Source organism: Hyperolius riggenbachi, chromosome 9 (genome assembly GCF_040937935.1).
Source record: "Hyperolius riggenbachi isolate aHypRig1 chromosome 9, aHypRig1.pri, whole genome shotgun sequence".
Classification (NCBI taxonomy): domain Eukaryota; kingdom Metazoa; phylum Chordata; class Amphibia; order Anura; family Hyperoliidae; genus Hyperolius; species Hyperolius riggenbachi.
The window spans coordinates 35,456,637-35,484,361 of NC_090654.1; the positions used below are offsets into that span (position 1 = coordinate 35,456,637).

A 27,725-nucleotide genomic window follows, 5' to 3' on the forward strand; every position below is an offset into this window, starting at 1 on the left:
CCTGCGCAGTACAAGGTTTACTGTTAATGTGCCTGCTCAGGACACTATCGCCGGCGTGAACGCATACGAGCATGCGCGTGGCAAGGGCTGTGCAAGTGCAGTGGACCGCCGACTGATTAGTCAGCAGAATCTAAACTAAGCAGTGGCAGGGGAATGGTGGATCATTGAGGAATGGCGAGGGCACAGGACGGCCTGGTAGAAGCCCCGGGTGAGTGAAACTCGTTTAATTTCCTAGGTTTAGGTTCCCTTTAAAGTGTAACTGTCAGCATAAAATCAATTCTTTATTTTTATCTTGTAAACAAGTAATAAGGATGCTAATCAGGCAATCCAAAAGTTAAAATCTCTATTACTTTTCTTGTTTATAAACGATCATTCCCCAGTTTACCTGACTTATTTGGTACGTTGCCGCACAAAAGGAAGTCGCAGGGCATGCTGGGTTGTCCTTTTTTGCTTCTGTACATTAGTTAAGTCTGAGAGGAAATAAAGAAGCAAAAAAAGACAACCCAGCATGCCCTGCAACTTCCTTTGTGCGGCAACGTACCAAATAAGAGTCAGGTAAACTGGGGAATGATCATTTATAAAAAAAGAAAAGTAATAGATTTTAACTTTTGGATTGCCTGGTTAGCATCCCAATTAGTTGTTTACCAGATAAAAAATAAAGACTTGATTTTTGATTTAATGCCCGACAGTTACACTTCAGGCATGGGCAAATTCGGCCCTCCAGCTGTTACGGAACTACAAGTCCCACAATGCATTTGCCTTTATAAGTCATGACTGTAGCTGTCAGACTCCTACAATGCATTGTGGGACTTGTAGTTCCTTAACAGCTGGAGGGCCAAGTTTGCCCATGCCTGCTTTAAGTATTGCCTGTGGAATGCTGCCTTCATTTTGTCTTCATTTACTTTTGATTGACTCAGCACACAATTTGCATAAAATCTGCATGCAAGCAGAAATTATTTGCATCTCATTAACCATCTTTGTGAAACACAATCATCTTTTAGTCTAGTCTAGACACACAAAAAGTCAGCCTAATTGTACTGTTGGGTAACTGCATACAGCAAGAGCATGTAAAATATCGTGCCCGTCATCCCCTCGACTGACGTGACGTGAAAAGAGAGGGGAATACCAGCAGACTGCTTCCCGTATCAAGACTGACTGACGACTACATCTCCCAGCAGCCTCGGCGCGGCGCAGTGGAATCCAGTCTAGTTTGGTTGAGAACTTGAGAGCATCTTGTTTACCTGATGGACGGAAGTGGGGCCACGTTAGCTGAAAGTGGCCGCTGATTGGCGGAAGGACGGAAGTGGGGCAGCACAGAGCGGAAGTGATTACTCATTGGCAGAGTGGCGGAAGTCGGGAAGCGCCGGGGGTTGGAGGAGGTGACACAGCAAAGATGGTGCTGGAGAGTACTATGGTGTGGTAAGTGCGGGGATATCGGGGACCCCAAAATCTCACACGACCCTTTTCTTTCAGGTCCAGAATATACATGATAAAGGGGTATCCCTGTCCCTAGCTATATCTACACCGAATGTATAGTATGGAGAAGGACGTCTGGGTGCCCCTAACAGCCTCATAATAACGTGATCATTCCCATCTAAATCTTCTATAACAATATCTATAGTAAGATAATAATATATGGATGGTTCCTGTGTGTCCCCATCATTCCTATCACTGCAATATCATTGGCTTAGAGGTGTGATCTCAATTCTATTCATCCAGTGGTGTGCAATGTGATTGTTTTTTTTTTGGGGGGGGGGGGGGGGGGGTAATACTGCTAAATTTTCACACCATGCGCGTTGCCATAATGCATATCAGATTGCACACTTTGTACGGTAAAACGCGTGTTATTTTCATAGCATGAACAGCTGCTATGTGACGTGTTTTGACAGGTTTTACAAAAATGTACTGTAGAACTTGCATTAGGATAGCGTGAGCCACATAAATGTGAACGGTAGGTCGCATATAATTGGGGGGGCAGCTCTGCGTGCCGTGCATAGTGTGAATGCACCCTCAGATTCAGACATTTTAATTACAGATTGATTAATTGATCGTTAAATTTCTGATTAGATCCATGTAAAGATCCAAAATTGGGCTCTGCTAATTCTGGTACCCATAGAGCCAAAATAAAAGAATACCTTGGCACATTGAATTTTGAGTTCATGTCAAACACAAGTCAGAATTTACTTGTTCAGAAATTTAAAAACAAACCACTGTGCAGTATTTTTTCTTTTTAATTTGAGATCATCAGACACCCTCACTGCCAATATTATTATATTCGTATATAGTATCCTATCATTGTAATTTGGGGTTCATGTCAGTCATGGTTTGTTTACATCAGTAGAAGTCAGGTGACTCTCTGCGTGGGGTTTGGATTTTCTCCAGCTATTCCCTGAGTTCTCTGTTTGTTTTCCTCCCACATCCTGAAAACCGTTATTCAAGAAGTATGACTTGTATTGCTTAGGAAAACCAGAAATAGTGATGCCCCCCAATTATAACCAATTCAAACAAGAACAGTTCATGGCACAAACTTTTTTTTGTATTCCGAAACAAGAAACCAAGAAGTCAACGTTGTAGCAGCTGCCCGCACGCCACACCATTACCGACTAGTGAGTGTATAAAGGTGACTTCACCTCAGACTACTTCTAGAACTTATGTGCTATTGGAACGGGACAGATTGAGCCATTGGAGCCTCGGTAAAGAGACCCGGCGTGGTCTCGAATGGTTGGCTTCTTGATTTCTTGTTTTAGAGTACATATAAGGAATTACCACCATCCTGAAAATATTCTGGATGGTCAGTTGGCTTTCCTCCAAAATTGACCATAGAATATGGTAGGTACACTGGTAAGTGACAGTAGTAGTGACATTTGATTGTAACTTCCCCTTTCCAAGGACTTAATCAATAGTCACAACCAAGAGCCGACAGTGAGCATATTTGTTTTTAGCTGTTCTTACATTAAATATAAATGTTCTCCACACTTTTGTTCAGCTTAATAAACACTTTTATTGCTAGTGCTCTATCAGAGTTAATATAATAAAACAAGAAGAATGCTTGTGCATTTCATAAATGTAGAAATTAGTGCAGCAGTAAGATTTCTAATCTTGCAGGGTTGGGAAGTATAGCAAACTACATACGGTATATATTGTTTCACAAATCTGAAGTCACTTCATAATGTGTGCAAGAAAGAGAAAAGGTAATGATAAATAGATGTTTACTAAACACAAGCTGCCTGGCATCCTGCTGATCTTATTGGCTATGGCTACAGCAGGGTCTAAATCACACACCTGAAACAAGCATGCAGCTAATCCAGTCAGACTTAAAGTGGATCTGAGATAAACTTTTAGGCCTGGAACCCACTGAAATCAGCAAACGCAAACCGCAACCGCTAGCGTTTTGTCTGAGCAGTTTGCAAGCGGATTCATGCGCGTTTTTGGTCGTGTTTTGCAACATTGTATTTTTTTGCCCAGCGGGTGCGTAGCGTTTTGCGTTTTTATCCTGATTGGTCCTGTGAATTATTTTTCATTTTGTTACAGTGTGCTGAACCGCAAAACGCTAGCAAAACCGCTCAGTTTAGGTTTTGCTGATCGTTTCTGCTAGCGTTTCAATACTTTACATTGAAGCGCTAACGCTCCCAAAATGCTGCACGTCCTGCGTTTGCGTTTCTGAGAAACGCAAACGCTCCTGTGGAAGTTGCCCCATCCATTAACATTAGCCCAGCGTTTTGGCAAACTGCTAGCGTATCGCAGTGCTGCCAAAAGCGCTCCTGTGGGTTCCAGCCCTTACTCATTGTGTTACTTTCATATAGTTTATAGGGCATTCTTCAAGGTAAATACTTTTGTTTTGTTTTAATACTCTAATTCCCTATAAACTAAACAAGCCTCGCCCACAGCTTTTTCAGAGAGCCTTGGCACTTAGTCCCATGTAGCAAGGGCTTATGGGAGCTCAGTCTGGGCAGGAGGAGAAGGTTACTAGCCAGAGATTTCAGAGGCAGAGGGGAGGAGGAGAGGGGACTGAATTTATCACAGCCTGAGGGCTAGGGGTGCTATCAGCTTGCCTGTGTGTAATGTGACAAACAGAACATGGCTGCTGTCATTGTATCACAGGAATAAATAATCATAAAAAAGTTGAAGCTGTTTGCTATCTGTTAGATAAAGTATATAGACAAGTTACTTGTTACAGTTTTTCATCTCGGATCCGCTTTAAGTCAGAAACATTTGACTTGCATGCTTTTTCAGGATCTGTGGCTAGAAGTATTATGCCACGTTCACAGTGGCCACACTGTAATGTGGAACACTGCATTGCAATACATAGTTATGTGGGTTGAAAAAAGGCATAGGTCCAGAAAAGAACCAGAAAATAATACAAAAGCAATGCAATGTTTATAGGTCGGCCATTGCAGTGTGTTGACTGCATAACGCACTGCATAACACGTTAACAGTACGGTGAAGCTTACTTTTCAATGACTGTTTGAGTTGCAGTACTGCTTTTCCATTGTGTTGCATTCCAGCTGTCACCGGAAATTGTGAACCTGGCCTTAAAGGAATCAGCTAAAATAAAAAAAAAAATCTGCTTTACTCACCTGGGGCTTTCTCTAGCCCCTTGCAGCCGACTGTCCCGCGCTAACCTCTCCGCCGCTGTCCCGGGCTCCCTGCCTGCACAGTAAGCCGTGGACAACATGAGCTTGATTGACAGTGGTGCTTCATGCAGACGCAGTAAGGACGACCTCGAGGTCGGCCTCTGCACCGTGCGGCGAGCCCGGGACGGCGGCGGAGAGCGGATCGGTCAGCGCAGGACAGTCGGCTGCAAGGGGCTGGAGAAAGCCCCAGGTGAGTAATGCGGATTTTTTTTTAATTTTAGCTGAAGACTCCTTTAAGGTGCCCATGCACTGCGTTGAATTCCCACTGATATACAGCAGATTCGGTCACTGTGATTGAATCTGCTGTTAAATCGATAACGCAAACGCTGACCGATCGACCGATTTCCATCTGAAATCGATCCCGTCGATCTGTCCCAGCGTAAAATTTATCTCGATCGCCGCCAGGTCGGGAGCGCGTCAATTGAGGCGTTCGATTGGCCGACGACCGACAAAGCAGTGCATTACCTCTCCGCCAGCGTGAACCCCCGCTGTCCCTTCTCCGGCTGGCCATCTTCACTTCCTGTCCCATCCTGTCAGGAGAAGTTCAAACAGTATAGGGCCTCACAGGACGTGACCGGAAGTAAAGAGAAGACGCCCAGCGTGGACAGAAGGAACAGCGGGGACTCGCGCCGGCGGAGAGGTAATGTATTGCTGGGAGCGGCGGGCAGTGGCAGCTCCACAGACTGTGAATCGGTTTCATGCTGAAGTCGATTCAAAATCTGTGTGCAGTGTATAGGCAGCCAACATATCCCTCTCTAATCAGAGAGGGATCTATCTGTTGGTTGATCTGGTGGCAATTGACCAGTGTATGGCTGCCTTTAGAGGCAGAGGGTCAGCATGACAGCCAGGCAATTAACTGACAGCCGTGCTGATCTCTAGCATTAGCAGTGCCTGAATCACACACCTGTAACAAGCATATGGCAAATGCAGACAGAAACATCTGATCCGCATGCTTGTTCAGAGTCTATGGCTAAAAGTATAGGCCTGGTACACATCATGCAATTTCCCATCAGATAGATGGGTCGAATAGCTCATTTCCAACAGGTCCAATTTTTCTGATCGATTTGCATAGAAATGATCAGACAATTGATTGGAAATCCAATCGGATCTGTGGAAAATGATCTATTGACTCATCTATCTGATGGGAAATTGCATGTTGTGTACCAGACATTAGAGCAGACATGGGCAAACTCGGCCCTCTAGCTGTTACAGAACTACAAGTCCCACAATGCATTTGCCTTTATGAATCATGACTGTGGCTGTCAGACTCCTGCAATGCATTGTGGAACTTGTAGTTCCTTAACAGCTGGAGGGCCAAGTTATCCCATGCCTGCATTAGAGGCAGAGGATCAGCAGGACAGCCAGGCAACTGGTATTGTTTAAATGAAAATAAATATGTCAGCCTAAATATCCCTCTCACTTCAGGTGTACTTTAAAACAGAACGTTGGTGATTGAATCAGTTTACTTCAGCGTTTGCATAGCTAATAATATATCTCTATAAGCTTACTGTAATTGGCAACTCTTTCAGGCAGTCGTCAGTTGCAGTGGAGAGGTTGTTTATTTAAAAAGATACCTAGTTGCCTCTTCTTGCCAGCTCTCCCTTTTCTATCTGCCATCTTGCTCTGATTATACCACCACCCTCCACACACCACCCATGCTCTGTGCCATCTCTGTTTCTGCCATCTGTTGCCACCATATTTTCCTTATCCCGCTCCTCTTTTTCCAAATGCAGCATCTGTGTCTGGCATCCATCTCCCCCATCTATATCTGTCTACCATCTGTCTCAGCAGCATCCATTTCCCCATCGCCCAGCAATGTTATATTCATAGCTACAACTAGTAAACTCTGATATATGATGCAGAGGGAGGGAACGCAGCTGAGCATCACCCTGATGTATGTCCACAGGCATGTTGGTGCCAGTCTTTTTCTTCATTGCAGTGTTTAGCCATACATGCCTCTGTCACTTTGCCACAGAGCAGGATCATCCATCTAGCAACCTAGGCAGGTGCCTGGGGCCTAGTACCGTAGGTGTCCACCAGCTAACTTCTCTGACCTCTCTCCACTTCAGCTTACCAAAAGGGGGGGGGCGCAAATCTACTACTCTGCCTAGGGCCCCATTATTTCTAAATGCATTCTGCTTGGCCATCCATGGTATGGTGAGGAGACAACAGTAATGTACTTTTAAAGTGCACACAGATGCAGCATTGTCAGTGCTGAGCTGTCTTTTCATGTAGTTTTAGCCTCTTTAATCATCCAGTACCAGTGCATTTAAAAGGAAGGTCCGAGGAAATAAAAAAAAAATCCACTTACCTGGGGCTTCCTCCAGCCCCTTGCAGCCGCCCTGTGCTCTTGCCGCAGCTCCGTCGGCTCTTGGTCCCCTTCGGTGCAGATACCGACCTCGCCAGGTCAGCATCTTCCTGCATCCTTCTGCGTTCCACTGTGCGGCTCACTGAGTCACACTGACGTCATCTGGGCTGTACTGCACAGGAGCAGAACTACTGTGCCTGCGCAGTACAATGCGGATGACGTCAGCGTGACTCTGAGAGCCACTTGCGCATGCGCAGTCGGCATCTTGCTCCAGAGGGGACCCCGGACCACCAGCGTGGAGCTGAGCTGCGGTGAGGGCACAGGACGGCTGACGGGCTGGAGGAAGCCCCGGGTAAGTGGATTTTTTTTCCATTTATAAAGTCCTTGGATGTATCCTTTAACCACTTAAGGACCACGGGCTTAAACCCCCCTAAAGACCAGGCCATTTTTTGCAAAATAGGCCACTGCAGCTTTAAGGCCTCGCCGCAGGGCCGTACAACTCAGCACACAAGTGAGTCCCCCTCCCTTTTCTGCCATCAACAGAGCTCTCTGTTGGTGGGCTATGATACCTGCCTTTTTTTTTTACAAATATTTATTCCTTTATTTTTGGAATAAATAAACACATACAAATAAGATCATTTCTTCCAGAGTAAAATTAGCCATAAATTGTTTTTCTCCTATGTTGCTGTCCCTTTCAGTAGATGGTAGAAATCTGACAGAACTGACAGGTTTTGGACTAGCCCATCTCCTCACGGGGGATTCTCAGGGTTTTGTTTATTTTCAAAAACACTTGGTGAATGGCAGTTGCTCTGTCCCCATCCCCATGCTGGCTTTAATTACCAGTGATGGACAGTAATTCTTGTCTGCTATGATATTTTTATATATCCACTTGTGATTGTTATCAGAGAGGGCAGAGTGCAGGATCTTTATTCCTAAACCGCTGTAGTCTCACTCTTTTCTTCTCATTGTGATTTGCAGTGTGGATAACAGTGAATACATGAGAAATGGTGACTTCTTACCTACCCGACTCCAGGCTCAGCAAGATGCTGTCAATATCGTCTGTCATTCGAAGACCCGCAGCAATCCTGAGAACAATGTTGGCCTGATCACCTTAGCCAAGTATGTATGAAGTCCTCACTCTTCTGCTTGTCCTGTCACACCTATCTGTGTATGAACCAGAGTTACACAGCTTGTACATTAGGCGTACTACCACAATGGGCATGATCCACAAACCTTTTTCACCTGTTTTCCTCTGTTTTCACCTTATCTATGTTACATTTTTTACTCTCAAAGAGCAATAATAATAATTAAGTTAAAGAGACTCTGTAACATCAAAAACATCCCCTGGGGGGTACTCACCTCGGGTGGGGGAAGCCTCCGGATCCTAATGAGGCTTCCCACGCTGTCCTCTGTCCCACGGGGGTCTCGCTGCAGCCCTCCGAACAGCCGGCGACAGACCCGACTGTCAATTCAATATTTACCTTTGCTGGCTCCAGCGGGGGCGCTGTGGCTGCTTTCGGCTCCGAAGTAGACGGAAATACCCAATCTCAGTCGGGTTCGCTCTACTGCGCAGGCGCCGGAAACTTGCGCCTGCGCAGTAGAGCAGACCCAATGGCGATCGGGTATTTCCGCCTACTTCGGAGCCGACAGCCGTCAGAGCGCCTGCGCAGGACCCGGGAAGGTAAATATTGACGTCATCTTGCACGGAGGGCTGCAGCGAGACCCCTGTGGGAAGGAGGACGGCGTGGGAAGCCTCATTAAGACCCTGAGGCTTCCCCCACCCGAGGTGCGTACCCCCCAGGGGACGTTTTGACGTTACAGATCCTCTTTAAGAAAGATCTGTGAGGCTATGAGTAAGGATCTTATCCGAAACATGTCAGCCATTTTCTGTATCTGCGAGTTGGATTAAAATAAAAGAACCCTTGGACCATACCAGCGAGTGTGCGGACATCTTTACTGTGTTCCTCTTCAGCTTGTAGTGATGTCATCCTCTGTCTTCTGTTTCAGTAACTGCGAGGTCCTGACCACTCTCACGCCAGACACCGGCCGCATCCTCTCCAAGCTGCACTCTGTACAGCCCATCGGCAAGATATGCTTTTGTACTGGGATCCGCATTGCACACGTAGGTCCCGCTGGATTGCGAGGGAAAGGGGAGGGTCATTTCCATTCACTTTCTGTGTCTCAGCTGTCATTTTATCTCTGTTTCCAGCTGTCTTTAAAACACCGTCAGGGGAAGAATCACAAGATGAGGATCATCGCCTTTGTGGGGAGTCCCGTGGAAGACAATGAGAAAGATGTAAATTTAACAAGAAAGATAAAATGAACCTGAGTCTGTTTTATGAAGATGAAAGGGAATTTCCAGTCATCTAAAAAAAATGACTTACTTACCCGGGGCTTTTCCAGCCCCTTGCAGCCGACATGTCCCTCGCAGCAGCTCTGCATGCCAGCCTGGGGTTCCAGCTGGTGCAGAGGCCAACCTCGTGAGGTCGTCCTTACTGTGCCTGCGCAAGCGCCACTGTCAATCACTCGCACGTGGTGTGGAGTGTACTGTGCAGGCTGCAAGGGGCTGGAGGAATCCCCGGGTAAGTGAAATGGTAGGGAAACACAGGTACAACTTGAGCACTTCTTTTTAGGAGTTGCTGTAGGTTTGCACAAACTACCATGGCGTTTGTGTCAGAATACACACTGGTGAAAAGTCCTAGCAACAGACAGCTGTTTTGGGCATCATGGCACCGTTTCACTTGAGAAAGAGCTCTCTGATGTCTGAAACAGCTGTCACTGAACTTTTACGCGCACATACTTTCCTAGTGGGTTGCCAAAAGAAATTTGTGGGCAGGTGCTCCAGGTCAAGTTTTATTTAAAAAAAAAAATGTGGGAGTGCACTCCACACCTCAGATGAAGCTCGGCGTAAGCCCTGCAAAACGGTCGTAAGGCCGTGCACCGATTGGCGCCCACACCTGCAACCTCCCCACACCCAGGTACAGCATTGAACACTTCTGTGATGATTCATTTTTGTGATGACACATTTCTGATGTAATGTCAGTCTTCAACTGCACATTTTTGTTGCTCCAACTGCATCATGCCACACGATGTTGGTTTCCTCATTGCCACCAATAAACTATAGTGCCAGACACTTCAAGCCTCCGGGATTTTTTGCAAGTTTTGTTTAAAATGTGCCTCCAATTTCCCAAAGGAAAAATTACAATCCTTTTCATCTCCATGTATTTTTACGCCCCGGGTTCTCTTTAAAGACAACCTGAGAGGCATATGCAGGCTGCCATATTTATTTCCTTTTAAACTATGCAGGTTTTCTGGCTCTTTTCCTGATCCCGTGTCTCTAATACTTTTAGTCATAGAGCCTGAACAAGCATGCAGATCAGCTGCTCTGACTCAAATCTGACTGGATTAGCCAGATGCTTGTTTCAGGGTTGGGATTTGGACACTATTTATGCGAAAAGATCAGCAGGACTGCCAGACAACTGGTATTTTTTAAGGAAATACATGTGGAAGCCTCTTTATCACTCTCCTCTCGAGTTCATTTTAAATAATAATATCCCATGCTAGTGCCCAGGCTGGAGATGGCTTTTGTACAGGGCAAGTGGCGAGCTTCCAATACTCTGAACTTGCTGAACCATGCCTGTGTGCTGCTGTATTGCCACTCTTCACCTGTGTTCTGAATGCCCATGTGACTGCAGCTGACACTGGTGCACGATGATGTCTGGCCACACCCCTCACTCCTCTTTCTCCTGAATGAGCATTGTGACTGCAGCTGACACTGGTGCACAGTGATGTCATGATGTCTGGCCACACCCCTTACTCCTCTTTCTCTTTCAGTTGGTGAAAATGGCGAAGCGGTTAAAGAAAGAGAAGGTCAGCGTGGATATCATCAACTTTGGGGAGGAGGTGAGATTAGAGGTACAGCGGGGTGCAGCAGGAAGGGGGGAGAGCGATTGTGGCTCAGTCTGAATGTTTTTCTCATTGTCTCTTTCAGGAGCTTAATACAGAGAAGCTGACTGCATTCATCAACACTCTGAATGGGAAGGATGGCACCGGGTCACACCTGGTCACCGTGCCTCCGGGTCCCAGCCTGGCAGACGCTCTCATCAGCTCTCCCATCCTAGCAGGAGAAGGAGGAGCCATGCTGGGATTGGGGGCCAGTGATTTCGAGTTTGGAGTGGATCCCAGTGCTGATCCAGAGCTGGCTCTGGTGAGTATTTCAAATGCCGCTTTGTTCTTTTTTTCTTTTCATTATTCTGCCTCCTCCTTTTGTCTATTTGTTTGTGGATCCTCCCATCTCATATCAGATTTTTGACTTCTTCTGGAGAATCAATCCAGAATACTGGAGGGGTCCTTAAAGAGAACCCGAGGTGTGTTTAAAGAATGTTATCTGCATACAGAGGCTGGATCTACCTATACAGCCCAGCCTCTTTTGCTATCCCAAACCCCCCTAAGGTCCCCCTGCACTCTGCAATCCCTCATAAATCACAGCCATGCTGTGAGGCTGTGTTTATATCTGTAGTGTCAGTCTCAGATGCTCCCCCGCCTCCTGCATAGCTCCGGTCCCTGCCCCCATCCCCTCCCTCCAATCAGCAGGGAGGGAAGGGATGCAGGCGGGGACTGGAGTTCTGCAGGAGGCGGGAAGAGCAGCAGACTGACACTATAGAGATAAACACAGCCAGCTCTGACAAGCTGTTTGTCAGCAGCGTGGCTGTGATTTATGAGGGATTGCAGAGTGCAGGGGGACCTTAGGGGGGTTTGGGATAGCAACAGAGGCTGGGCTGTATAGGCAGATCCAGCCTCTGTATGCAGATAATATTCTTCAAACCCACCTCGGGTTCTCTTTAAAGAGGAGCTGTCAGCCATACTATCTCAGAAAAATCCCCTACATATATAAGTAGATAAATACTTACATAACATATGTATTGCACTGTCCACGTTTTAATTTTAGTGATTTTTACCTAAAAGCAGTTGTTATATTAGTATAGCTTTAATCTCCTGTGTCGGGGATACCGCTCTCTGTCCTCAGGAGTCCTCCATTCCTAATTCATGTGCTGCAATGGCTGCAAAACCTTTAGCTAGCACTAGGCTAGCTAGTACAGGTGTCCAGAACTCCCCAATCGCCTGCGATTTCCCCCCCCCCCCCCCTTTCCCCCAATTATCCCATTTATACATTACCCAGCCTGGATCCAGCGATCGCGCAGCCTCCCCGCACAGCTCCGGTCTCATTATGGGGAGGATCGGGTTTGCTCATGACGTCGGCGACGTAATGATGTCATGTGTGATCCTCCCCATAGTGAAGACTGAAGCTGTCCTGGGAGGCTGCGCCAATCGCTGGAGACAGGCTGGGTAATGTATAAACTGGCTGGATGGGGGGGTGACAGACGCTTGTACTAGCTAGCCTAGTGCTAGCTAAAGGATTTGCAGCCATTGCAGCAAATTAATTAAGCATGGGGGCACAAACTAACAAAACCTCCTGAGCGGCGTAACGTTTAGGAGGTTAAAAATCCTAAGTGTTGACAGTGATGAAATGGTTTTTATGTTACATAATTTCAGTCAACAAGATTGTTATATGCAAATTATAGAAGTCGGAGGAATCAAAAACGGATGAGTCGGAGTTGAAGGACTGCACTCTCCTTCCTACAAAATCTTAGTTAACACTGTTTGTTTATCTCTGACCTGATAACATCACTACAGAGTTGTAAAGTAATGTCTGCAAATCCCTCTCCTCCTCCCAGGGAATTCAGTGGCAGAGTTAATTAGTAAACAAGTGTAAAATACACATTTCAGGAACAGACAGTAGCAGATTGTATACATTACTTGTTTGTTACATCTAATACATGATCAAAACAAATGAACTGTTTAAATAAACGAGGGATAGATAAATAAAATGTGTGGGTTTAATGTACAAATGAACTGTTTGCATTAAACCTATAATGTATGAAAGTGGATAAATTGTGTATTTTTTTTAAAAACTTTTTTTCCTTATATGAATAGAAAATAAGGTAATTACTAATAACAAATATCAGCCACAAAAGGCCTTATTTGTCCTGAAAAAAACAATATATAGATCATTTAGTTGTGAGAAGTATTGATAAAGTTATTGCCGAAGTAATCAGAGCTGAGCTGTAAAAATTGCCAGGTTAGTGAAGTGGTTAATTTCCTTCCTCTTCTCTATCCTTTTCCCTCCTCTACCACACCAGTCTCACTTCCACTCTTTGACACCTCCCAATTTCCTCCAGTTTCTCCCACTCCCCCCTTCCCAAACTGCCCTTCCCACATTTAACACACAGTATGTTGCTTCCCCTTCCTTCTCCTTTCCCTTCTTACTGTTTTGACCTGCGCCTCCTCTCTGGGTGTAACCCATTCATTCTTAGTCTTGGTCTGCACAGTCCATATTGCTAGTAATGTCTGTCCTATCTCTTTCTGCTGATCAGGCTCTACGTGTGTCTATGGAGGAACAGAGGCAGCGACAGGAAGAGGAAGCTAGGAGAGCTGCTGCTGCTTCTGCCGCCGAGGCAGGGATCACCTCCACAGCCGGGGATGGTAAGACAATTGGTGTGCCCCCATAGCTAAACAAGACTCAAAGCGCCAGAGCTGCAGCCACTAGCGGGCGCTCAGTAGACAGTAGCAGTGTTAGGGAGTCCTTGCCCAGGGTCTCCTCGCTGAATAGGTGCTGGCTTACCGAACAGGAAGAGCCGAGATTTGAACTCTGGTCTCCTGTGTTAGAGGCAGAGGCCTTAAAGGACAACTTTAACGAGAGGGATATGGAGGCTGCCATATTTATTACCTTTTAAACCATACCAGTTGCCTGGCAGTCCTGCTGGTCTATTTGGTTGCAGCAGTGTCCAGATCACACCAGAAACAAGCATGCAGCTAATCTTGTCAGATCTGACAATGTCAGAAACACCTGATCTGCTGCATGCTTGTTCAAGGTCTATGGCTAAAAGTATTAGAGGCAGATGATCAACAGGACAGCAAGGCACTCTGTATTGCTTAAAAGTAAATGCATATGGCAGCCTATATATCCCTCATTACAGTTTTGCTTTAAAGAGAATCTAGCATTTTTAGCACCCATGGCATCTATGTAGCACATTAAAAAAGAATGCGAACATGGTGACTCATTAATAAAAAAAACTTTAATTTTACCTCTTATTTTTACATTTAAAGGTTTAGCACAGGTCTTTATTAGCCTACTAGTTGACCTAAGCCCGTTTATAAACCAGCTGTAGGTTTGTCACACGGCGCGCACACGCCCGCCCAGCTCTCTGGCCCAACAGCTGTCCCAATAGCTGTCCATGCTGCAGTAGTGCAAACGCACGGACACAGGGACAGGATGACACAGGGACACTTAGGTTTTATTATACAGGAATTCCTCCTATTTCCATGGCCTGCCGACTGGCAAAGGTTTAAGGCAGATAAGAACTTCTAATTATTTAATCGCACGCATTAGCATAGAGAAAAAAAAAGCTTTTGATCAGCAGGCTGTGTGGAGATTGCACAATGTACTTCACAGAGTTTACAGAAGTCACAGATGCTATCTTCACAACTTCCCTGTGGACAAATAATTGACAGCTAGAAGGGGAGGGGGAACATGGCGGAGCCTATAGCTATTAGAAACCAGGCCGGAAAAAAAAATGGTGCTTGGTTCTCTTTAACCAGTACACTATCTGGCGCCCACGGACATCCTTAAACGTAATGTAGCATGAGGATTGCATGCTGAGTGTCTATTTATTTATTTATTTATTTATTTATTTTTTTACAGATTCGGATGAGGCGCTGCTGAAGATGACCATAGGGCAACAGGAAGGGGGCCGCAGTGGACTTCCTGACTTCAGCAGTATGACAGAAGATGAACAGATTGCGTATGCCATGCAGATGTCTCTACAGGGGGCAGGTAGGTTCTGGGAGATGATGGCATTCATAATATGTGAACCAACCTCAGGAATTATGCCTTCCAATCATAATACAGGAATGAGGGAGAGCAGCTGGTGATGCAGGAAGGAACTGTGTTTTACGCTTGCCCATTGTCCTTTACTAAAGGGGGGCAAGTGTCGCTCATTTCCTGTCTCAGTTTGGTATCCAGCTGTTTGTTGTGAGTTTGGAATACTGAGATCAGAAGGTTTTCACAGGCCTTCATTGACTGTCACTTACAGGGGCTCAGTCCATCAGGCGATATTTTGGGCCTGATATTGTACACATGTCGTTAGTCTCCACCCAGCAATGGGTCCTGTTGTTATGGGGGGGAGGGGTTACACACAATGGGAGCGGGAGCAATGGGGGCGGGGGGAGGGGACAGTGTTGGACATTCTAGATCTCTCTCCGATGCATCTGATGGGAATTGGGACCACTGTAAACACATTAGATTGTCTAAACAGGCCGCCGTGAACAGCCGATAATCAACTAAGGTATGCGGCACAACATAAGAGGCGCAATGTAAGAGGCAATATGTTTGCCAACATATTGTAGTGGGGAGGAATAAATCAATACATTGCAAAGGGAGAAGTTACAAGAATAGAAGCTAGATGTAAAAATGATTGATGCTCGCCATGTGTTGTTTGATCCACAATGAGCCTGATGGTCGCCATCTTTACTACTGGCAGACATGATAAAAAAAGACTTCCCAACTGTTATTCTATATATTTAAACACGGTTGATATATATATTTTGTATACACACGCAGAAGGTGCTACTCCTTGCTTGGCAGTTAGAAACAAAAGTTATTTCCCACAATGCAATGAGGTTCACAGATGGGATTCACACTGTGGGAGGGGTTTTGCCGCAATATCAGACATACAGACTCCTCCTCCCTTCGTGATGATCTATTTGAGAAAAGGTAAAGATCTCTTGTGGGAAAGGGGGTATCCGCTACTGATTGGGATGAAGTCCAATCCTGGGTTAAAGTTCCTGACTACCATTGAGTAATCTGATAATGTAATGAATATGTGGCCTCACAGATGCAGTTCTCTGATTTTCAGCCCTTTCTGTTCTCTTCCTGTAGAGTTTGGCCAGGCAGAATCTGGGGATTTGGACAGCAGCGGTGTGATGGACACATCAGAGCCTGCAAAGGTAACCTCGCTTTATGTGGAAATCCAGACAAATACTAAATCCCTCGCTATACTAAAATCCCTCAGCAGTAAGTATCCTGTATGTAAAGTATACAGATTTGATTTTGTAATCTAGCAGCAAAAGAGTCACAACTTAACCTCCTGTTTTCTGCACATCTTGTCTGCGGCACGCGGCTCGTGCTGTCGGCTCACAATTCTGGTAACTAAAGGAGAAGTGAAAATGCAAATGAAGCAGGAGTGAAGGCTCACAGTATAGGCTTATATCAACGTTTAATGCACACCCAGCACCAGTGTGCATTAAGATATTTTAGCCTGCAGGTTAAAGAGAATCTGTACTCTAAAATTCTTACAATAAAAAGCATACCATTCTATTCATTATGTTCTCCTGGGCCCCTCTGTGCTGTTTCTGCCACTCCCTGCTTCAATCCTGGCTTGTAATTGCCAGTTTTAGGCAGTGTTTACAAACAAAAGACATGGCTGCTAACAGCATGTGATAGGCTGAGAGTAGCTCAGTGTGTGAGCCATACAGAGCTTGGAGGGGGGCCTGGAGAGGGTGTGTATAGCTTCTATCCTATCACAAGCAGCACAGCACATTCCAGCCTGAGTGCCTGAGCCCGACAGAGGAAATAAGATTAGATTATATAACAGAGATAACACAGTCACTGTGCAAATAGGAAAGGCTGCAGTAAGCCAGAGCACATTAGAACAGGTATAGGAACTTATAGGATAGAAGAAATAAGGCTGAAAATGTTGTTAGTCTCTTTAAAGTGGGTTTGACCCCACATTTATTATTGTAAGAAAATCATTCTAAAAGGGATCCTGAGGTGAGAGGATAATGGAGGCAGCCATATTTACTAGGACATGTGCAAGAAGAAGAAAAAATCTACTTACCTGGGTCTTCCTCCATCCCCTGTCAGCATATGAGTCCCTCGCCACAGCTCCCGTGTCCCACAACGGAGGGGATCCGGGGACACGGGAGCTGGAGGAAGCCCCAGGTAAGTAAAGCTGTTTTGTTTTTTCATCTCGCATCGGTCTTCTAAACCATATCAGCTGTCAAGCATCATGCTGATCCTCTGCCTCTAAAACTTTTAGGCAGGGAATATGTTTGTCTGATTCTATGCACGTTCTCTTCATAGGAAAACTGACAACCACTCTTAACCACTTCCTGAAAAACAGACATCTTTAGAACGATCTTGAAGCTATCTGTTTTGCAGGATAGTGGATCAGGATGCACCTGCGGGTGCCGCAGAAGGGGTACCCACGTTCACGTGCACATGCCCGCGGCCACTTTCTGGAAGCGGTTAATCAACGGGCTCGTGCACATTTCAACGCGTTTTTCTCATTCAGAAAAAGGACTGAAAGCAGTTTCTCGGAATTACATTAGCTTCTGTGACAAAATGCATACATTTTCCTACATACAAATACATAGGGAATGCAAAAAAACATGCAAGTTTGCTCCCAGCCTTAGCCATAGATGCTGAACAAGCATGCAGATCAGATATTTCTGACAAAAATCGGCCAAGATTAGCTGCTCTGCCAGGCAACTGGTATTGTTTAACAAGAAATTAATATGGCAGCCTCCGGATGTCTCTTACCTCTGGTTCCTATTAGAGCTTACCACAGGGTGGCGCTGGTTGCTCACAGGTTTTGCTGTCTATTTCTCTTCATCACTTCAAGCCAAGGCGATTAAACGAAATACATTTCCACTCACGCCTTACAGCTTGTTCAGTGACTGGAGATATGAGTTGGCAACATAAGTCACTTGTATGGGACTTTCTGATTTAAATGGGTAGAAAACATGGGGAAATATGCCTGTAATCTTTTTGCTGCCAAAGTTCCAACTCTTAACACATGTATACTTTACATTAAGTATAAAAATACTGTCTGATAATGAATTTTAGTTTATGATGTTTTTTTCTCTCCGCCCACTTACTCTTTTGTGTCATCTCAACTTCCCTAACCACCATGCCCCTCGTAAAAACCTCTTTGACTCACTCACGCCTCTATTCCTTATACCCCAACTAACTTGAATGATACAGTCCTGTGCCTGCTCTTTAGTTTGCCCTTTTGCCCCTGACAGGAGGAAGATGACTATGATGTGATGCAGGACCCAGAATTCCTACAGAGTGTTCTAGAGAACTTGCCGGGCGTAGATCCCAACAATGAAGCCATTCGCAATGCCATGGGCTCACTGGCCTCTCAGGCCTCAAAGGACAATAAGAAAGACAAAAAGGAGGAGGAAAAGAAGTAACGGAGGGCCCCTGAGGGCCACATACTCATCATCACTCTATGAATGGGATTTATGAGGGTCGGGGTGGGGTGGGAGGGGTCGGGTTTCAGTGTGACGCTATTTGTTATCGGTTCTAGTTATTATTAAATTACAACTATTCCGCTTGTAACTGACCCCAAAGTGTGTCTGTGATTTGGGGGTGGAGGGGGTGAAGATCCACTTATGAGTGATAGCCAAGTCATGGGAGGAGGGGGGGGGGGGGGGTGTTGGTAAGTGGCGTCTCCCTTGGGTCACTTTATATAGTTTGAGATTCCTATACCATGATCCCCACCTACAATAACGGGTTCTACCCAAGCTGCAGCCTCAGCGCTCTCCTCTATACGTCTCATCTTTGATTTAATGGTTATCAGGGGCTACTCACATTGGCATCTCTGGGCGATAGAAGGTGCCATCAACACCCCTGCACAAGCCAATATAGTTTCAATTAAAGTGAATGTGCAAAACTTTTGGTGATGCACAACTTTGCCCTCTGTACAATACCAATATGTGAATGGTGAAGGTTAGGAATTGACGTGAGGGTTTAACCCTTTAGCAGCCAATTTTATTGAGTCTTGCAAGTGCTCCAGGCATACTTATTTTAGCACAATTTTTTTTTTATTTGTTACATTTCCCTGCTTCTAATTAGTACTGCTGTAATGCGTATTTATGGCCACTTGTCACTAGGGGGCAGTGTGAGACAACAACAGAGGACTTCTGTTTTCAGTTTCTGTATTTTCTGCTAGTAGATAGAGATAAAAGCGTTCCAAGAACTTACAGCACGTCGAGTTCTGCTGACTGTGATCAAAAGCAGTGCACTTATCTCAAACGAATGCTGAGTTGATGTGTATCAATTCAGAATTCTTATCATCCTAGTGTTCACAGAGTGGCTTCTTGTAGGTAACATAAGAGAAGAAATACAAAGTACTCCGTTACTGCCAAGCAAAAGCGGTGTATAAGCTTTTGTTTTTCTTATCCTAAACAATCGTTCATGATCATCTGGGGCAAAAATCTAGTGAGTACAGGTGTCCCCTGACATCCATTGTCTACCTCTTCAGTGATTGCATGCAGTAGATTGCTCCCGTCTGACTGCTGCTGGCTTCTGTTCCCCCTCCCCTTTTCCATAGTATAGAACAGGCCACTTGACAGATATACTAGCAGTGTGTGTATGGATGTTTGTGTGTGGATGGTTACAGAGATAGGTAGCAGTAGGCTCAGAATTTCTGCAAGTCCTGACAGCCAGGGCCAAGGCAAGAGGAAAGTGATATATCTTCATGTAATTATCAATAGCATTCATTGTTTTCTTACTTTGTACAGCACCACGGAATATGTTAGCGCTTAATGCATTCTAAAGCTCCGACATGTCGCCTCACAAACTCTCCCATTCACATATGAGGATTGTACACGTAACTATTATTGGTAATTCTGAACAGGTCACATGATGTGTTAGAACCAGTGTTTTCTGTCTATTGCTCTGTGTCCATCTCACATCACTTCCTGTGTCTGGGGATGTCCTTCTCCCCTCCCCCCTCACATCATGTGAGGTGGTGCATAGAGCTTGCCAAATGTTCTAATCCTTTCCACAAATAAAAACAGTATTTTTTTGTCAGAGTACATTGTAGTGTTTTCTCAGCCTGTGATCAGATCGATACTGCATCAGTCATGCTGGTGATTGTAGTTCACTTCTTGCCTCTTTCAGAAAAACAGTGTACTTTTCACTAGGGACAATCAATGAGATATATTTGCAGTTTGAAAATGGACTAATCATGTCCCACGAAGTTTAATTTGATCCATTTTCAAGCAGCATACATTTTGCATGCAAATTCACATAATCTTACATGAACTCGGAAATATTTGCACCTCATTGATTATCCCTACTCTTGACTTTTAAGCAGGAAAACCTCCTTTGGAGTTTTCACCCTAAAATAATCCAGCCGTGTTGACGTTTCAGTTGGAGTGGTGAAATTCATGTCTGGGGATTTTTGACTGCTTCCTGGTACTTTTTTCTTCTTCTCGAAGAAATTCGGCTGACAATATTTATCTTGGTGGGCTTTTAATCAACTCTCATAAAACGGTCAATCAAAGAGTGTAAGTTACGTGGCACCAAAATGCAGCGGGGCGCACCAACCCGGAGTGGGATGAGAGAAGCGTGCTCTTCCACCAGATATCTTCATGCAGAATAGAGAAAGACAGCATGGCACTGCTCCCTAAAAGCCCTCCGTTTGGGTATTACACAGTGGTACAGACAGTGGGGGGAGGGGGGGGGGGCTAAACCTGCTTCTTCAGGGGCAAAAAACATGTACATGACAGCTGTTTCGCAGGCAAACCTGCTTCTTCAGAGGTAGAAACATGTACATGACAGCTGGTTCACAGGCGAAACAGCTGTCAGGCATCTGACACCACCATTATCTGTACCACTGTGTAATACCCAACCGGTATAAAGGGCTTTTAGGGAGCAGTGCCTTTGTCTTTCTCTACTCTGCAAATTTCTTAAAACTTTTTCTGTAAGCAATCTGTTCAGGGCCGGATTTACCATAAGGCACTGTAGGCACGTGCCTACAGGCGCCTGATATTGGAAAGGCGGCTCACTCCCCTCCACAAGCACCTCCTTCCCTATGTAGAGTCCTGATGAGTGTAAACGCGAGGTTACTCACCAGGCTCTCTGCTTTCCACTGACAAGATCTCCCTTCAGTCAGGGGCACCTCTAGCTGCTTAATATTGAGGTTCCTCTAGCTACCTAATACTAAGGGGCAACTGTAGCTACCCATGAAGGGCAAGTAATGGAGAAGTGACGTCTGGGACAGGCAGCTCACTTGCAATGCAGTTTAGTGGGGGCTTGCAGGTTCATGGAGCGTGAAGTCTGAGGTGCCAGAACATCTGTGCCTATAGGCACCTGTGAGGTAAATCTGGGCCTGAATCTGTTGTACAGTTGTAATGTTAAATTGAAGTGAAAACAGCATTAGATGTATGGAGGACTTTGGGAGGAAATACTTAGAAATGTGGCTGAAGATTTGATTGAATGTAAAGAAAATGAATGGATGAATGAAAGCATTCCCTGCTCTCAAGAACACAACAGGAAGAGAGTGAAACTTTCCTTGTGGGACTTAACAGAAGTAAAACCCTCACCAAGGTTCTAACTCTATACCAATCTAGTAAATGAAAAGTGTCTAGAACTGTAGAGTTATATAATGTATACAGTAGAAATCCTTTTTAGTAAACTCCAAGGGACCTGGTGAAGTAGTTTACTATATCAGAATGTACAGTACTGGAGGGAAAAAAAACAAAGACAAACAGGAGCCCAAATGGTGCAGTATGTCACAAGGATTGGGTATAAAAAATATTTCTATAGAAGGGTACTCACAAAGGTGGGTTGCACAGGGGGCAACCGACCACTTCAGGCAGGTGGAGTGTTTTAAACCTGACCCCACTCAGGTCTGCCAGCAGTCCTGGACTCGGTCGCTCTCTTAGCCAAAAACCTGCGCCCCTTGGATAGGTGCGCAAGGCTCCCCTCCCAGAAGGGTGGGGGGAATAAGGTACAGTAGAGGGTAAAGAGGCGCCCAATGTATATAAAAAACTTTAAAATCAATAAAATGAAAAAAGATGTATGTGGCTTACCTCACAGACGACAAACTCACTTTAGGTAAGGAAGTTTAATTGAATATTAAGTACAGGCAACGCGTTTCGTGGGACTATGCCCACTTCCTCTGGCCAAATAAAAGTTCCCTAGCAGTCTGTATGCTGCATTCGAGGCGCCCTGAATGCGGCATACAGGCTGCTAGGGCACTTTGATTTGGCCTGAGGAAGTGGGCATAGTCCCATGAAACGTGTTGCCTGTGCTTAATATTCAACTAAACTTGCTTACCTAAAGTGAGTTTGTCGTCTGTGAGGTAAGCTACCTCAATCTTTTTTTCATTTTATTGATTTTAAAGTGTTTTATATACATTGGGCACCTCTTTACCCTCTACTGTACTATATCAGAAATTGTTATACAAAAGCACATAAAGTATGCTATAGTAATAAATCTCAAGTTGGTCAATTAGTAGCCATTTTTTCTTTTCGCGGAGTGCTCAATATGCAGGGATTTGCATGCAAAAATAAAGCAGCAGCTTGCACAGGAAGCATAGGTCTCACCAGTAAAATGCAAGTACAGTACTGATATTGTGCTCCTCTGTCCACATGTCTGTGCAGGCTGGATGATGCTGTAGCGTTGCAGCCATGCACAATCAAGTCACAGATGACATGCAATTCCCTCAGTAATCAGGCAGCAGCTTACACAGGAAGCATAGGTATCACCAGTTAATGCAGGTACAGTACTGATAGTGTGCTCCTCTGTCCACATGTCTGTGCAGCCTGGATGATGCTGTAGCGTTGCAGCCATGCACAAGCAAGTCACAGATGACAGGCAATTCCCTCAGTAATCAGGCAGCAGCTTACACAGGAAGCATAGGTATCACCAGTAGAAGTAGCTTGTAGTCTTCAGCCCATGCACTGGCTGGTGCCTTTTACGTAATCTATGCAGGCCCAGGGAAGTGTGCATTAGCAAACAGGCTATAAGTTCCTGCCTGCCCGCCCACGGCTCATGGGCCCCCGACTGATGTATGACGCATGTGCCCGCCCACTTTACACTATAGCCGCTTACAGAATACCGCAGGGGCCAAAAAACTGGTTTACTATAACCAAAGCTTTATTATATCCGGGTTTACTGTACCAGGCATAACTCTCACATACTTACAATGGTGCTTGGCCAAAACCTACTAAAAACTAAATTACTATACCTGTAGTTCTACTATATCTGCATTTACGATCAAAATTGTACTGTATCAGGCTGGGCAACCTTTGTTTTATAAATCATTGTATTCTAGAACTGGCACTGTGAAGTGACTTTCAGTTGGACTGCTGGGTGGGAATCGAGCTGTGCAAGGGTCTTTACCTCCCCCCTTCATCAAAGCTTTATCCTATTGGTCCTGCCTTGTGCAGTGTTCACGAGTCTGGAAGTGCTACTGAAGTTTTCTGCAGCAGCCAGATTGAATACAAAGTTGCTTCTGGAAAGGAGAGGTTCACTTTATGTAACTTTTCATGGGGAAAAGTTTCCTGCTGTACATATTACTCATATCTGCGGGTTTAAACGGTCAAACACCTCTAAAGCTGGCCACTAACTGTCCAATTTCTAGCGAAAAATCGTTCGAGCGATCAGAATTCTGATTGGATTGGTTGTAAATAATCTCCATTGGTGGACACAATCTATTATGAACGAGTGAAAAAAATGTCCGAATTAATTTTCGTCGAACGAAAATTTGGATTTTCTTGGTGGTCGTGATAGATAGGAAGCAATGATTGGTTAGTTGATGGTGTAGTGAACGATTTTTCGTCCAATCAGAATTTCTGATCGCTCGAACAATTTTTCGCTAGAAATTGGACAGTTAGTGGCCAGCTTAAGGGCCTGTTTCCACTACACGCAGATTGGATGCAGAATGGATGCAAAAAAACTGACTCCAATGGATGCCTATGTGCCTGTTTCCACTAAACATGATTTTTCTGATGCAGATTTCCCATAGGCATTCATTGGAGTCAGTTTTTCTGCATCCAATCTGCATGTAGTGGAAACATGCCCTTAGGCAAGTTTCAGGTTTGGTTGTGCGCTATTGGGCTGTGACCATTGCAAGCTGTTGATCAAAGGTTATTTGTTGGTGGGATTTATAAGGTAGCCATAATAGATCGCCACCAGATTCCACCATCAGATCCCTCTAATCCATACATGTCAATCTCCAGCCCGCAGGCCAAATCTGGCCCTCTGAGCCATTAAATTTGGCCCTTATGCGTTTTCCCCACTTTGCATTATGTTTGGCCCACTTTAGACCACTAGGGAAGCTATATTAAAGGTGAAGCTCCAGAACACCAGGAAAGCCATATGGGGAGGTAGTGGGAAAGTACTAAACACTAGGGAACTATATATAGGGGAGGATCAGGACCTCTAGATACCAGGGAACTGTATAAGGGAGGGAGGACCGCTAGACACCAGGGAACTGTATAGGAGTGGCCATTAGACTCTTGGGAACTTTATAAGGAAGGAAGGTGGCCAGTAGACATTGAGGTTGGCCTGCCAATAGGTCCCAGTGTACAATTTCGGCCCACTTTGTATTTGAGTTGGACACCTCTCCTCTAATCCTTATATACACTATATACAGATGTGCAATAGGTTTCAGCATGAAATCTTTAGAGTTTTGGCCTCAGAACTTGGGACAAGCAGTGGAAAACTATCCTTAAAGGTGGCCATACATCTCTGGACTTTGCGGACGATCGACCATCCAATTTGATAATTATCAAATCTGATACAAATCATCCGACTCCGTCTCAAACTCTTCAGTTTGTGAAACCACCGACTCTAGATATGTCTATGCCCGACTGATGCAACCAATTTAATTTTGAATTCGGTTGCATGTAATAATTGGACATGCTGCAAGACGTCGGGCCGTCTATGTAGATCAGGTGAGCAGCGGTAAGGGCGAGCAATATTGGGACGAGCAATGAAACCCCCGATGCAGTCCCCCGTGTGCTATACGCCGGCAGCGCGTTTACCGCTAATGGAAGAGCGGGATATTCCGAAGATGGATGGGCACCCCGCGGTGGGCGGCACAGGACTGGTATAATAAATGCACACACAGGAGGCACATTTATACGCTGGGGGCATCGGCGAGGTAGCAGGTGCGGCCGATTCCCGAGAGATTTCATGCATGACACCAACATGTTGTCTGCAGAGCTTACACTCGCCTCGTCTTCTCTCCATCCCCGACAAATGCTCCCCACTGTGTCTTCTCTCCTGCAATTCCGGTGTCACTTGTCAAACGCTAGAGGACCTCTAGTGGTCATGTCAAGCACCTGCCATAGTGCCTCTAGCGTTCAACACATGACACAGGTCAGGAGAAAAAACCGTGAGGAATGCCCAGAAGCGGAGAGAAGACACGTGGCGGCGGACTGACTGCACGCATAGATGGGGGAAGGCCTGGCAGGCAGTGCCTGGCTCTATATACAATAATTTCCCCTCTGCACTTGTGGTTTTTTTTGGGGGGGGGGTCCAATTGTGGTGCGATTGAAAAGCCCCATTCAATCATGCTGAATGGTGATCGCATCAAAAATGCTGCAGGCAGTGTGTTGCGATACTAGTATCTTGTTGTATTGCAGCACAAGCAGTGGAAAGGGAGCATCACTATCTGCCTGATAAAACATGACTTCTTGCATTCACCAACTGCAAATAACAAGCACTCTGAAAAACAAATCATAGCACACTCAGTAGGAACAAGCCCATATTCTAGCAGCATTTGGTTCATTCTGAGTCTGACGTGTTTATAGAAAGGAAAGACCAATAGGCTTGCATTTGTTTAATGATTATAATACAAACATACAGCAGAGTGCAATACTGGCAGAGCATATCTACAACACTAGAACTGAAGACAGAGGGCGGAGTCTTCTAAGTACCAAATCCCATTTCTAAACAAATTGAAGGGGAGGAGCCTGCACATTTACTTTCATCTGGGATGGACCAGGTTGCCTGGTTACTTGGCAGCAATAGCAATTCAGTAGAAGTTGTGCTTTTATGATGCACTTATACAGGATGGAGCCTGAAGAAATATATTTCATATATTGAAACCTTGCTCTCTTAAAGGACAACTGAAGTAAGAGGGATATGGATTGGATTCCTTTTAAGCAATACGAGTTGCCTGACTTTCCTGCTGATCCTCTTCCGCTAATACTTTTGGCCATAAACCCTGAACAAGCATGCAGCAGATCAGGTGTTTCTGACATTTTTATCAAATCTGACCAGATTAGGGACATGCTTGTTTCAGGTGTGATTCAGACACTACTGCAGCCAAATGGACCATCAGGTCTGCAAGGCAAGTGGTATTGCTTAAAGGAAACCAGAGCTGACTAACAATAACATTTTTATACATACCTGGGGCTTCCTCCAGCCCCATTTGCACAGATCACTCCCACGCCGCCGTCGTCTGCCTTCTCCAGCTCTGGTACTGGGTCCCGTAACTTCAGCCAGTCGCAAGAGGAGTGCGTCCTCTACAAATCTTTCCGGCGGCTGCTGGAGGGATACATAGAGGGCGCACTCTTCTTGCGTCAGACTGGCCGCAGCTGGCTGAAGTTATGGGAACGGTACAGAAGACTGAGGACGGCGGTGTGGGTGCGATCTGTGTGGATGGGGCTGGAGGAAGCCCCAGGTATGTATAAAACCTTTATTGTTAGTCGACTCTGGTACACTTTAAAAGGAAATATATATATATGTCAGCAGCCACCATATTCCTGCCACTTCACTTGTCCTTCAGGCCTGGAACCCATTAGAGCGCTTTTTTGAGCATCTAGGGAGCGCTTTAAATTGCTAGTGATTTCCCTAAACGCCCTGCCAATGTAACAAATTCCACTGTAGTGATTGCGATTAGTAAAATCGCAATCGCAGGACATGCAGCATTTTGAGAACATTTGCACTTCAATATAAAGTATTGAAGCACTGGAAAATGCTCATGAAATCACTTGCAAAACGCTACTTAAAAGCTAGCGATTTGCAATTTGTAGTAGGTTCCAGGCTTTAAAGCTGTCCGTGGCTAAGCCCATCCTCCATCCTGTTTGTGCTGATCTGGTCTTCAGGGAAAGGGTATTCAGAGCAGAGCGAAAATTTTGCAAAGGGGAGGAATAACATTTGAAAAGCACAGGTTTCAACCCAAAGGTCAGCACACACTGCAGCTTGTTTACTATCATTACAGAGCAAGGCTGGGCTGAGGCAGAGGTGAGAGAGGCTCCAGCCTCAGGGCACAGTGTAGGAGGGGCACACAACTCACTCAGCTGTCATTCCCCTAGTGTGTTTGAAGCAGAGAGAAATAAGAAAAGGGGATACACGGCAGTGACTGCAAGCCAGATAACTAGAGATTAAGGTGCTGTGGGCCCTGGGGTGCCTCTTAGTCTAATAGCAATCAGAGTGTGATGGCTGGGGTAGGAGCAATGGAGGGGCGCACATTGGTGTCTCAGCCTTGGGTGCTGGAGGACCTTGTCCCGGCTGTGGCACAGAGTACCAGATTTCACTATACATTGTGGAGGTGATACACTAGTATGTTAACTTGCGTACATTTGAAATCGGCGCCGGTAGACTTGGGCGCAGGATACAGCGGTATATAGCTGATCCTGCTTCTGCACAAGTCCGGGCCGATTTAATTACTATTCCCCCTCCAGGCCGACATGGATAGTGGGGGAATGAAATAATTCGGCTTCCAGCGATTGCTGGAGGCCGAATTATTATGTTTTTAAGCAACTTCGGCTCTGTCTTCTGACGGAGCCGATGTTACTCACTGAGCGCTTCAATAGGAATGATTCCTATTGAAGTCTATGGAGGCGCCGGCTGCGCCCAAATATAGCAGCGCTGAAAAGCACTGCTCCGAGTTAACTTGGGGGTAAAACCT

The 27,725-nt window shown here is 45.4% G+C and overlaps 1 protein-coding gene across 2 annotated transcripts; it reads left to right on the top strand.

Annotated features, from left to right (window-relative positions):
- Positions 1–1,309: 1,309 nt before the first annotated feature.
- On the top strand, positions 1,310–19,884 carry PSMD4 (proteasome 26S subunit ubiquitin receptor, non-ATPase 4). 2 transcript variants are annotated; one of them, XM_068252473.1, is made up of 10 exons: positions 1,310–1,419; positions 7,921–8,061; positions 8,950–9,064; positions 9,152–9,238; positions 10,777–10,857; positions 10,934–11,149; positions 13,377–13,485; positions 14,705–14,836; positions 15,941–16,008; positions 18,088–19,884. In XM_068252473.1, the coding sequence occupies exons 1-10, from the start codon at positions 1,394–1,396 to the stop codon at positions 18,256–18,258; spliced, it is 1,146 nt and encodes a 381-aa protein (XP_068108574.1). In that variant the 5' UTR covers positions 1,310–1,393; the 3' UTR covers positions 18,259–19,884. The 2 variants fall into 2 exon arrangements, with proteins under 2 accessions (XP_068108574.1, XP_068108575.1); XM_068252474.1 differs by having other exon boundaries at positions 10,777–10,845.
- The last annotated feature ends 7,841 nt before the right edge of the window (positions 19,885–27,725 follow it).